The following is a 12,331-nucleotide window of genomic DNA, read 5'->3' as shown; positions in this document are numbered from 1 at the left end:
GAGCCACATCCCCAGCCCTTTTTAATTTTTATTTTGAGACAGGGTCTCACTAAGTTGCTTTGGGCCTTGCTAAGTTGCTATCGCTGGCCTCACATTTGTGATCCTCCTATCTGAGCCTTCTGAGTCACTGAGATTATAGATATGCACCATCATACCTAGCTAATGTATCACTTTCTAATGCCCTGCAGCCCAATTTCTTGGTGTGGGACCACACTGCTGTTCAGTTCTAGGACAGAACAGTGCTGGCTACTTGCTTTCTCCTTTCAGAGTGTTCTCCATCTCTACTTAAAGCTAAAAGGGGGCCAGCCCTGGAACATCATACACAGGTTCCTGATTGGACTTGTAGCCTTTTGGGAGTTCACAAGCCCAGGGATTCATATTTGTGCATATTGAATCCCAGTTACAAAGCTCCCACACCATCCCCAAGAACTTAAAAGCTGAGACTCTAGAATCCACCACAGTCTAAGCAAAGGAAATTGAACAACAACCTGCCTAGAATGAAGCCTGCCAAGGACTGGGTGACCCACTGGCCCTCCCTGGCCTCCTGCCAGCAAGCAGCCCTGCTTCTCTTTGCATTTTAATTCTGAGAGAGCAAGGGAGCCTCTGCCATTGCCAACTAGAGCCTCTGGATACAATGAAAAGGCAGAGAGGGAGGGGACCAGCTCTTGGCAGAGGAGAGCCAGTCTTCCTTCTCACTGTTTGAAATCCAGTGCCTGTAGGGGGAGGGGGAGCTGGCTTATCCCTAGAGACAATATTCTTTCCCACCAACACTGTGCTAGCCCCTGGACCTCAAGTCACTGCATCAGCCAGAATGCAGAGAGGATCAGCCCATCAAGCCAGTCCCCAGCCCCTAGCCCATGCCAGCCTCTGCGCTTTACACTAAATTAACTTGCTAGGCCACTCTCTCCTGCTGATGCTAGAGTAACAGCATCTTCTGTGTGTGTTCATCTTCCAAAAAGCCTGAAACCTCAACATACTATACACTCCTCACAGTGATTCATAGAGACTTGATGCTCTGGGGACATGGCAGCAGGAATGATACAAGTCTCAGCATGACCTGAATGAACATCTTGCGTGGAGTAGCGAGCCAAGGAACAGGCTACTGTCACCCCAGATCCACAAGGACCCTAGGGACCCCTGGTCCAGAAACAAAGCAACCTGTTACCCCGAATTCAGGAAGTAGCTTTCAACTACAAGTCTTGGTGATGTACCTTGCAAAATTAAAAGTAGGAGCCCAAGAGGGAAGACAGGCAGGCTAACGAATCAAAGCTGTATGCCCAGGGAGCTTGAGACTGGATGCTAGCTAGACTTCCTCACACAAGCGCGTTTCCAGGGGGCTAGCAGGGCCCCTTCTCACTGCCAAGTTGCAAAGTTGCATGGTCACCTCCCCCCTCCCAGCCTCCAGCTGCCGCTAGTGCCCTCAGCCCTCGCCTCCCTGAGCCAGGACAAAGCCCCGGCAGTGACTGGGAGGGGAATAGGAGGAGGGACAGAGGGATGGGGAAGGCTGCACAAAGGAATTCCTCGCCCCAAGCCCCCTGACCGCCAGCGAGTAAAGAAGCAGAGCTGCTCTCCCTCCCACTTGCTTCCTCCTGTCTTCCCACCCTGGCCAAGCCAGGCCATAGAGTAGCAGCAGGCCTTCAGAGAGGACCCACACATCCTCCTGTAGGTGGCAACAGTGCCACCTGTTTGACCGGTGGGGCTGAGCCAAGGACTGGAAGAGGGAGGAGGCAGACAACTCGGAGTGGAGCTGAGAAGCAGTGCAGAGCAGAGACCAGAGCAGAGCTGCCGCTGAGATAAGGTGTGAGGGCTTGGGAAGGCTGGGGGCTACAGGCGGGAGCTGGGAGGTGAAGACTGGTTCCACCGGATAATTACTGGGCCCAGGGATTGAGAAGAGCCCTTGTCAGATCCCCTGCTTGGGGTTCTCGGGCTGTTCAGATCCTACAGGTAGCTCCTGGAGGGAGGTGGGAGTCTAGAAGGCAATCTGGGGTGCAAGGATAGGACCCTAGGGGAGGCAAGAGGTGTGGATCAGAGCCCAGAGCAGGCTACAACAGCCCAGGGGCCTTCCTCTGGGTTGGCTGACTCCTGGGAATGGGTTCAGGGAGGGGGGAGAGATTTCCTTCCCCCCAGTCTAACCCCCCACTCCCCCTGCCCCATCCCTCCTTTCCTAAGGTGAGCATAGAGTAAGGGGGTCAGTTGAGGAGCAGCCACACCCATCCTCCTTGAAGAGGCCCAGCCACTGTATTTTCCCCTAAGATTCCACAGCCTCAAGGGAGCCTAGATGGCAAAGGGTCCTGTTTCTTAGACCACACAAACATACACACACACTCACACACACACACACACACACACATATACTTTAGATGTATTCAAGAGCTCCTTCACATACTCCAAGTCATCTAGAAACCCATTCATCCTGACAGCCACTGGTGCACACATGCATATGTACCCTAAAAAATTGCACACACTCTCATGTAGAACCATAATCACATATCCAACCCATTAGAGGATCAGCCAGACCCAGAAGCCCAAGGCAAAAGGAGCCCCTGCCCCAAGACAACCACACCCCCACATACACACCTTTGCCCTGTGTGTGTTGTACTTTCACCGAAGCTAACTTAGAGGGTGGGGCGGGGAAGGCGGGACTGGGTTTCTGGTGTGGGGGGGTGTGACTGGGCAGGATGACTGGGCAGGAAAGGACAAGACTAGGGTGGGAGGGCTTGGATTTTCTAGAAGTGTGCAGATACAAAAATGGTTCCTTTAGAAGTCTGGAAGTGACCCAGGCAACCTGTTCCCCTTCAAAGCTTTCTCTTATTGGCAGTGCCCCCTACCCCCTGGGAAGTGGACACAGAGAATCTTTCAGTCAGGGCTTTGTGGTTTGTACAATCTCTGTATCCATAGCAACTAGCCAACTAGCTAGGCCTCCTTTAGCCCCAGGTCAGAGCTGGAACCTCTGCTTCAGGTTACTCCTGCTTCCTGGGGTGGAAGGTAACTTAACATGGGGCTGCCTCAAGCTTGGCCAGATCTGCCTCAACTTGCTGAACTGAGTTTGCCCCACCCTGGGGCAGTTTTCCTGAGTTTCCACCCTGGGTAAGCACTCCAACCCCAAAGATGGATGCAGTTAAATAGGGAGGAGCTGGAGAGAGTGGGTATGCATTCTGCCTGCAAAAAGGTTGGACCTCCTGGGTGTCCCACTGACCTTCCAGGTATGGAGAATCAAGGGGACAGAATGACCCCAGAGACTCTTTGCCAGGCATGGAGCCACGGTTATTCACCTCATACAATCCAGCACTTTGGGCCGTGACCTCCCTCCGTTGCTGAGCAGCGGCCCAGGACTGCCCCTCCCACGGGCTCCTCAGATGTCTGGGAGGGAGGCTGGGATATGCCCTCTTCCAGGGTCCCTGATGGCCGAGTGTCCCTTCCCCCAGGCCTTCACCATGGCCCCTGGCTGCTGTTCCGTCTGGGCCCGCTGCCTCCACTGCCTGTATAGCTGCCACTGGAGGAAATGCCCCAAAGAGAGGATGAAAACGAGCAAGGTGGAGTAGGGTTGGGGGGGAGGCTGGAAGGCAGAAGGCAGACGCTGATCGAGGGGATAAGGAGGCCAATTGTGCTCCTAGGCAGCTGGGAGGAAGGGGTTTTTCTCTCCCCAGAAAGAAAATCTCCCTCAAATATGGAAAGAGCAGCCCAGAGCAGAGCAGCCCAATGCATGGCAGGAAGCTCTCTTGAGCTGCCACCCATTGGGGACTCTGAGCGCGAGATGGGGATCCATCATCTGTGAGCTTCTCTCCTGCCCCTTTACAGTGCGACTGTATCTGGTTTGGCCTGCTCTTCCTCACCTTCCTCCTCTCCCTGGGCTGGCTGTACATCGGGCTCATCCTTCTCAATGACCTGCACAACTTCAATGAGTGTGTCATGGGCCCCACCCTGTCCTCAGCATATATGTCAACCTACTCCCCTCCCTAGGGACCCTTGGGTGCTCAGCCTTAACCATTGATCATTGACCAGCCCTAGCTCTCCTACTCTCCAACCTTCTTAGAAAATCCTTCCATGAAATCTCCCCAGTCCTTGGAGCCCTGGCCCCATGGACTTTCCCTCACTCCTTCTGGTCCTCCTGGATCCACCCACCCCAAATCCCCTCAGGTCACTAATGAGAGCCCTTCCCCCACTTAGATACCTCCTTCTCCCCTCCCACAGATTCTTATTCCGCCACTGGGGACACTGGATGGACTGGTCCCTGGCATTCCTGCTGGTCATCTCTCTACTGGTCACATATGCATCCTTGCTATTGGTGGGTAAAGGGACAGCCAACCTAACCCTGACCTCAGCCCTTCTTTCCTGCTCACCTCTGCCCTCTTGTTCTCATCCTGGCCACTGAGGGGAGGAGGATAATTCTTGGGTGGGAGGGAGGTTCTAGAATGCAAAACCCTTTATAGTGACCTTGCCCTGCTTTTGGCACCTCCTAAGTCCTACTACCCTCTACCCCTAGCTCCTGGCCCTGCTCCTGCAGCTCTGTGGACAACCTCTGCATCTGCACAGTCTCCACAAGGTACAGTGAGGGTGATAGTGAGTGGGAGAGGGAGACACTAGGCCTAGGGCTTGGCTGGCTGTTTGCTGAAGACTTCATTTTTGTTTTCTTTTTTATTTGTTCTGTTTAGATATATATGACAATAGAGTATATTTTGAAATATCATACATACATAGAGTATAACTTAGGATCCCATTCTTGTGGTTGTACATGATGTGGAGTTTCACTGGTCATGTATTCATATTGAAGACTTCATTTGTAGATCCATGGGGTCAAGTTCAGATCCTGAAACCCAGTATATTTATTGAGTCAAAGAAGGAAAGCTGATGTGTCAGAGGAAGAGAGAGATCCTGCCTCAACAGAGGGAGGGGCAGCCCAGGTAATCAGAAGTCCAGGTTGACAAAGAGAGACCCATTCATCCCTGACCCTTCAGGTGCTGCTGCTCCTCATTATGCTTCTTGTGGCCACTGGCCTTGTGGGACTGGACATCAAATGGCGACAGGAGTGGCATAGCTTACATCTGTCACTGCAGGTGAGTGGCAGATCTCCAGTGGATGGCGTGGCCTGTGGCCAATCCCAGAATATACTGCTTCCTGGTCCCCCCAAACTGCAGGTGGCTCTGAACTCCAACAGTCAGGCCCTAAGAGAGGAGGGAGAAGGGTACTAGGAAGAAGAGCCCTGCTCACCAGCTCTTGTCCACAGGCCACAGCCCCATTCCTTCATATTGGAGCAGTCGCTGGAATCACCCTCCTGGCCTGGCCTGTGGCTGATACCTTCTACCGTATCCGCCCAAGAGGTGCCAATTACACCCCCCCCACACTCATCCTCTTTGGCTGTTAGTGCTTCTGCCTCCTGCTGCTCACCCAGTGTGCTGTACCTGCACTCTGCCTTCTCTCTAGAGCTCCAACAATGCCTTTCCCCAAAGTCTGTCCTAATCCCCACAGGTCCCAAGATTCTGCTACTGTTCCTATTTTCTGGAGTTGCCCTGGTCATCTACCTGGCCCCCCTATTCATCTCCTCACCCTGCATCATGGAACCCACAGACTTACCCACTAAGCCTGAGCTGGTGGGACACCGAGGGGCCCCCATGGTGAGTAACGGGCAAGATTCTGGGAGAGCAAGGAGAATCAGCTCCTGTCCGTTGCAGGGGCCAGGCCTGTAGGTCCCCAAACTCCCGCCCTTCCCTATTACCACCTCTCTTTCCCAGCTGGCCCCCGAGAACACCCTGATGTCCCTGCGGAAGACCGCGGAATGTGGAGCCGCTGTGTTTGAGACTGATGTGATGGTCAGGTGATGGAGGGTGGGGCTCAGGGGATTTGGGGGCTGAGGGACACAGGGCAGGAGCTCGGGAAAATATGAACAGCTCCAGAGCTTGACCCTCTGATGCCTCTTATACTCTTAGCTCCGACGGGGTCCCATTTCTCATGCATGATGAGAAGCTGAGCAGAACCACGGATGTAGCCTCTGTGTTCCCAGCCCGAACCACAGCCCACAGCAGCGAATTCTCCTGGGCTGAACTAAAGAGACTCAATGCTGGGGCCTGGTTCTTAGAGGTGAGGAGAGCATACGAGAAGAGGCTGCCATCTGCAGGGACACTTGGAGAGGGCAGGGTTCAACCCACTAATAAGCATCTGCTGAGCCATACGCTGGCCCTTAGAAACACAGTGTCTGCCCTCAAGTCACTCCCATCTAGTAAGGAAGAGAACCCAGGCAGCAGACAGGTAGAATAGGAAATCTAGAACAATAAAAATATTTGTCTTAGCTATGCAGTGGCACATACCTATAATCCCAGCTATAAGCCAGGCACAGTGGCACATGCCTGCAGTCCCAGCAACTAGGGAACCTGAGGTATGCAAGTTAGAGGTCAGCCTAGATAATTTAGCAAGACCCTTTCTGGAAAAATAGGTTTGGGGAGGGGATTGAGGACATATTTCAATGGTAGAGTGCTTGCCTAGAATGTACAAGGCCCAAGGCCCTAGATTTGATCCCCAGAAACACACACACACACACAGAGAGAGAGAGAGAGAGAGAGAGAGAAAGGCCAGAGACCAGGGATGTAGCTAAGTGATAAAATGTCCACTGGGTTTAAAAAAAAGTGAGGGAAGAATGTAATCCTAGTTACTCAGGAGGCCAAAGCAAGAGAATTGTAAATTCAAGGCTAGCCTGGATAACTTAGCCCTGTCTCAAAATGAAAATTTTAAAAGGGATATGGATGTAGCCCAGTGATGATAGATCACTTGCCTAGCAAACATGAGACCCTGGGTTCAATTCCCAGCACTGAGGAAAAAAAAAAAAAAAAAAAAAAAATATATATATATATATATATATATATATATATATATATATATATCAAGTGACATGAAAGTTTGCTCATAAGATGGGTAAAACAAGGACAGAGAATTCTTTTTGCAGTATTGGGGATGAAACCCAGGGCTTTGTACATACTAGGCAAACACTAAGGTAAACTCTAGCCCTGGCAACAGGGAATTCTAGTCAGAGGGAAGAGCATGTAATAAAGGCCAGAACTATGAAAAAGTGTGTTCCCAGAGGAAAAACGGTGGCTCAATATAATTGGGAGATACAATTCATAGGAGTGGTGGGAAGCAGAGGCTTAATTCTTATGGGCTTTGAATGCCAGACCCAGAAGTATGGACTTCAATCCTGTAGGTGGTGAAAAATATTTAAAAGAATACTTTGTTTTTTCAGTTCCTTTTCTCCTGATTATAAAATTAATACTTGTTTGTTGTTTAAAAAAAAGTAAAAATTCAGAGAATCCAGAAATCGAAGTTTCTCATAATCCAACCCATCTGAAATATTCACTATTCACAGTTGGAGATATATAGATATAGATATATAGATATAGATATATAGAGATATATAGATATATAGAAATATATTTTTATTTATATATATATATATATATATATATATATATATATATATATAAATGTTACATAAATAGGATCATGACACAGACTTGCAATCAGGTTTTTATTTTTGCAATTTTTAAAAAATTTATATATGATGACATATCAGACTGATTAGGAACAAGTGATGTCTGAGTTTGAAACCTGGCTCCACCACTTACTAGCTATGTGACTCTGGGCAACATTCCTTAGTCAATTTGTGCATTGGTTTCTTCTTATGAACAATGAGAATAATAGCAGCACCCACCTTATAGGGTTATTGGGAGGATTAAGTCAGTTCATGCACATGAAGTACTTGGAACACTGTTTTGCATATAGTAAGTACTCAATACAAGTGTTAGATAGCTAACTTTATCCTTGTCATCAAACAGGAAGTGAGGTTATTCATTGACCATAAGGGAAGGCAAGCAGAAGGGTAGGGTCTTGGGATAGCTACTGGGGGAATGGGAAAGGGAACAAATCAAGAGCAAGTGAAAGGCTTTCTAAGCACCACTGAGCAAAAATCAGGACAACAGTGCCAGCAGTGCCACATGCTATGCTCTCCTGTGGCAGCACTCAGCCCCCCATTGTAGGGATGGAGGAGACAGTTGAGGAATTGGATCAGGCTTTAGGAATTGTAGGGCAAGTGGATCAGGATGGCAGTTGACAGCACTTATGAACAATGGGAATAATAGCAGCACTGAATTCAGAGAATTCAGACAGCACTGTGGAAAAATAATTTCAAGCTATGGATAGACAATGGGTGGGGGATGTAGGTGCAAGCAGAAAGGGGCTGAAAGACTGGAAGGAAACCAAAGGGTCAGGATCCCAGAGATCTTCATGAGGCTAAAGAAAAGGTGTAAGGGGAAAAAAAGGAAGTTGGGATACTAGAAGAGTGGGTAATTAAAATCAAAGAGTAAGGTATAAGATATTCTGGAAGAAAGTCACAGTTCAGGGAAAGAAAGACCCTGGCTCAGAGGTGGGTAGAAGCTGGACACCAAGTAGGAGATGAGTGAAGATGGTGAGAATGGGGGGAACCTGGAGACATATTCTGGTGTTGAAAGAATTTTCCTTTTTTATAGAGGCAACCCTTCTGGGGGGCCAAGCAGCTATCAGGCCCTGATCGGAAAGAAGCTGAGAGTCAGACAGTACCAGCATTAGAAGAGCTACTGAAGGAAGCGGCAGTCCTCAACCTTTCCATCATGTTTGACTTGCGTCGTCCTCCACAAAACCACACATACTATGACACCTTTGTCAACCAAACATTGGAGACTGTGCTGAGTGCAGGGGTGCCCCAAGCCATGGTGATATTATCAGGGTTCCCAAGGGACCCCATTTGCCCCTCTTCCCACCCTGCCTACCCTAGGCCATGATAATGATTTTAAGGCTGCCCCCACCCAACTATATACCCTATTCAATGGCCAAACCTCTCTGCCCCTGCCCCTATCCCAATCCCTATGTCTTCCTCACCTTCATGCCCATCTTCCCTGAACCACAGGTCCTTTGGCTACCAGATGAAGATCGGGCTAATGTCCAACAACGTGCACCAAGAATGCGCCAGATATATGGACAGCAAAGAGTCAACATAACTGAGAGGCCCCAGTTTCTCAACCTCCCATATCAAGACCTGCCACTGTTAGATATCAAGTGAGTGCCAGAGAAAGGAACCCAGAGGACCCAAAAGTTTACTATCAGGGAAGAACCAATGCAGGGAGGGCCAAGATTATTCATTCATTCACTTATACAACATTCACTTATACAAGATGTTGTATAAGTGAATGAATGAATAACCTTGGCCCTCCTTGCATTTGTCAAACACTTGCTGTGTATCAGGTAGTATATATTGCAGACTTTGGGGACATAAACATGAATAAGATAGAGAAGGTCCATTCTTTGGTGGAGTTTGCATACTAGTGAAAGAGACAAATAAGCCACTTGAAATACATGCATATTGGGTAGTGATAAGTGTCATGAAGAGAAAATACAGAGATGCAGTAGTCATTACGGCTCAGAATAAGGAGATGGTACATAAGGCAAGGTGGCTACATTAGGAAGAGTGACTAAAGAAGTGATGTCTGGGCCAAAATCTGAGTGGTCACAAGGAACCAGACTAATGAGCAGACTAATGAGCAAGGTGAAGGTGAAACTAGAGAGAGAGGCAGGGGGAAAATTGGGCAGGGCCTTGTAGACCATGAGAAATACTTTAGCTTTTATTCTATGGTGAATGGATCATTTTAAGAGAGGATGAATCTGCTGGGTGCAGTGGCACACACCTATAATCCCAGCGGCTCCAGACAATGAGGCAGGAGGATAGAGAGTTCAAAGCCAGCCTTAGTAAAAGTAAGGCACTAAGCAACTCAGTGAGACCCTGTCTCTAAATAAAATACAAAAATAGGGCTGGGGATATGGCTCAGTGGCCGAGTGCCCCTGAGTTCAATCCCCAGTATCCCCCTAAAAAAAAAAGATTAATCTAAAAGAGAGAAAGAGATGGCAGTGTTCCAGATGTGAACTAGGCCTCAGAAGCTGACCAACCCAGTAAACATGAAGGACTTCAAAGCATGAGGTTGCTAAGGGCTCATAATGTCCTTGTGCTCAATTTTTTTAAAAAACATGTGAACTATATAATGGTTTAGTTATCATAAGTGTTTCAAGGGCCTTTCCTTAAGTTGTCACCTTGGAGGGAGATAGGACATAGAAACCTGCATCTTAGTTTTGTCCTGATCAATGTTGACTGCTCTCATGTTTCCAAAAGATGTGTATTGTTAATTATTACGCTGATGATGGAATCAAAGCCCTGGAAGGCTAAGTTCTTTAAAATGATAGGCCAAACCTATCAAGATAAAATATAAAAGGGAAGCCAGACATGGTGGCACATGCCTGTAATCCCAGTGACTGGGCAGGTTGAGGCAGGAAGATCACAAGTTTGAGTCCAACCTGGGCAATTTAGTGACAATCTGTCTCAAAATGTTTTAAAAAATGATTAAAATGTTGGGGATATAACTCAATGGTACAGTACCCCTGAGCTCAATTTCCAGTACTATAAAAATAATAACAATAATAATAATTTCAATTACACAAACACTGACATCAGCAGGAATGTGTGAAAAAGACCAGGGATTTGCCTGAACAATGGGCATAGTGAGTCATCAGTGGGAGATGACATTGCCAAAGGCTATTCTGAGTCTAGGCTGCCCTCATGCAGGCATAGTATCCAGAGGCAGGAGGAGATAAATTTCTTTGCTCAAAGCTGGCCCAAGCTAATCCAAGCTACTTGGGAGGCTGAGGCAGGAGGATTGCAAGTTTGAGACCAACCTCAGCACCTTAATCAGACCTTGTCTCAAAATGAAAAGGATTTTTGGGGTGCTACCAGTGGTGCACGCCTCTAATCCCAGTGGCTCAGGAGTCTGAGGCAGGAGGATCCAGAATCCAAAGTCAGCATCAGCAACTTAGTGAGGCCCTAAGCAATTCAGCGAGACCCTGTCTCTAAATAAAATATTGAAAAGGGGCTGGGGATGTGGCTCAGTAGCTAAGTGCCCCTGAGTTCAATCTCCAGTATCAAAAAATAAAAATAGATAAAAAGGACTGGAGATGGAGCTCAGTGGTAAAGCACATCTGGGTTCAATCCCAAGTACCAAATAAATAAATATTTGTTTACTTGGCTCAAGTGTGTCTGGGAGTTAATGTTCAGAAGTTGGCTCTATATTTTCAAAGGAACATTGATAAATTGAAGTGAGATCAAATTTAGAAAGGCATGTAAAGGGAAGGAAATAATAATCCAGGTGCCAAGAGTAATGGTTGAAGGAATTGGGGTTCTTGGCCCTGGAGAAGAGAAGGATCAGAGAGACATCACCTGTGTTCCTCAGACCTCCAATAGGCTGTCATGGGACAAATAGGAGAGATACATCTGTGTGGCCCCAGACAGCAAAGCCAGGACTTGTGGATGGAATCCACCAAGAGATAGAGTTCATCTATGCAAAGAAAGCCACCTTTGATCAGGGGCTGCTATGCAAAGTTAGAACTGAACTGATACCCACAGCATCACTATAGATACTAACATAGGAGGCTACCTTCCATGCCTCCTGCACCACTGTTCTGGATGTTCCCTGTCTCTTTTCCACTTCCACAGGGCACTGCACCAGGATAATGTCTCCGTGAATCTATTTGTAGTGAACAAACCCTGGCTCTTCTCCCTGCTCTGGTGTGCAGGAGTGGATTCAGTCACCACCAATGACTGCCAGCTGCTTCAGCAGATGCGTTACCCCATCTGGCTTATTGTAAGGCTCTGGGACTGTCATTGCTCCTCTTCTTCTCTCATCTCTGTTCTCCTTAACCCTGTCCCTCACTTCCTTACTTAGTTCCCCCCATATACTACCCTTGGGGATCTGGCCACTGACAGGAGCTTTTTCCTATTTCCATAGTCCCCCAAAACCTACTTAATGATGTGGATCATTACCAACTGTGTTTCTACCTTACTGCTTGTGTGGACCTTCCTCCTCCAAGGGTAAGTGCTTTGTGGGTCCTTACTTTCCCCAGGCCCCTGGTGATAGTTCTGATTCTGACCCATATGTGCTACCTGGGCCTTGGGGTTTGGTCTGTTCAGTTCCTTTGAGATTCTTAGGTCCTTTCTTATACCACCAAATTGGCTTGAACCTGGGAAAAGCAAGTTTGGGGATCCCAGGGTCAGAAGGTCCTGCTTGAAGCTGGCTGAACTTACAATGGAAAGCTTTCCTCCCTATAGGAGATGTGCTAATGAAAGAGAGAGAACTGGTAAGAACACCACCACCTCATTTTCTACTTTAGTCTTCTCCTGGCTCATCCCTATATGACCCAACCTCTTCCCACCTCCCCAGGCTTAGAAACAGCAGTGCTGCTGACAAGGATCAACAATGTCATAATGGATTGA

General features: G+C 48.1%; 1 protein-coding gene across 1 annotated transcript; it reads left to right on the top strand.

The window, feature by feature from the left end:
- Positions 1-4,204: 4,204 nt before the first annotated feature.
- Gdpd2 (glycerophosphodiester phosphodiesterase domain containing 2) lies at positions 4,205-12,331 on the top strand. The gene is made up of 13 exons (XM_027935859.2): positions 4,205-4,285; positions 4,484-4,543; positions 4,956-5,054; positions 5,225-5,318; positions 5,467-5,612; positions 5,730-5,812; positions 5,925-6,075; positions 8,511-8,732; positions 8,927-9,075; positions 11,555-11,702; positions 11,847-11,929; positions 12,167-12,195; positions 12,279-12,331. Exons 1-13 carry the CDS (start codon positions 4,220-4,222, stop codon positions 12,329-12,331), a joined length of 1,383 nt encoding a protein of 460 aa, XP_027791660.2. The 5' UTR covers positions 4,205-4,219.

The sequence above is a fragment of the Marmota flaviventris genome, chromosome X (genome assembly GCF_047511675.1).
Source record: "Marmota flaviventris isolate mMarFla1 chromosome X, mMarFla1.hap1, whole genome shotgun sequence".
Lineage (NCBI taxonomy): Eukaryota > Metazoa > Chordata > Mammalia > Rodentia > Sciuridae > Marmota > Marmota flaviventris.
Note: the sequence above shows the minus strand (reverse complement) of the source record. Positions and strands in the feature narration are given on the sequence as shown.

Bases quoted from the DNA above. Each gene is read 5' to 3' on its own strand.
- Gdpd2 (XM_027935859.2), top strand. From the start codon at position 4,220: ATGGACTGGTCCCTGGCATTCCTGCTGGTCATCTCTCTACTGGTCACA. The intron at 5,319-5,466 runs GTGCCAATTACA...TAATCCCCACAG, and splicing joins CTACCGTATCCGCCCAAGAG to GTCCCAAGATTCTGCTACTG. The intron at 11,930-12,166 runs GTAAGTGCTTTG...TCCTCCCTATAG, and splicing joins TGGACCTTCCTCCTCCAAGG to GAGATGTGCTAATGAAAGAG.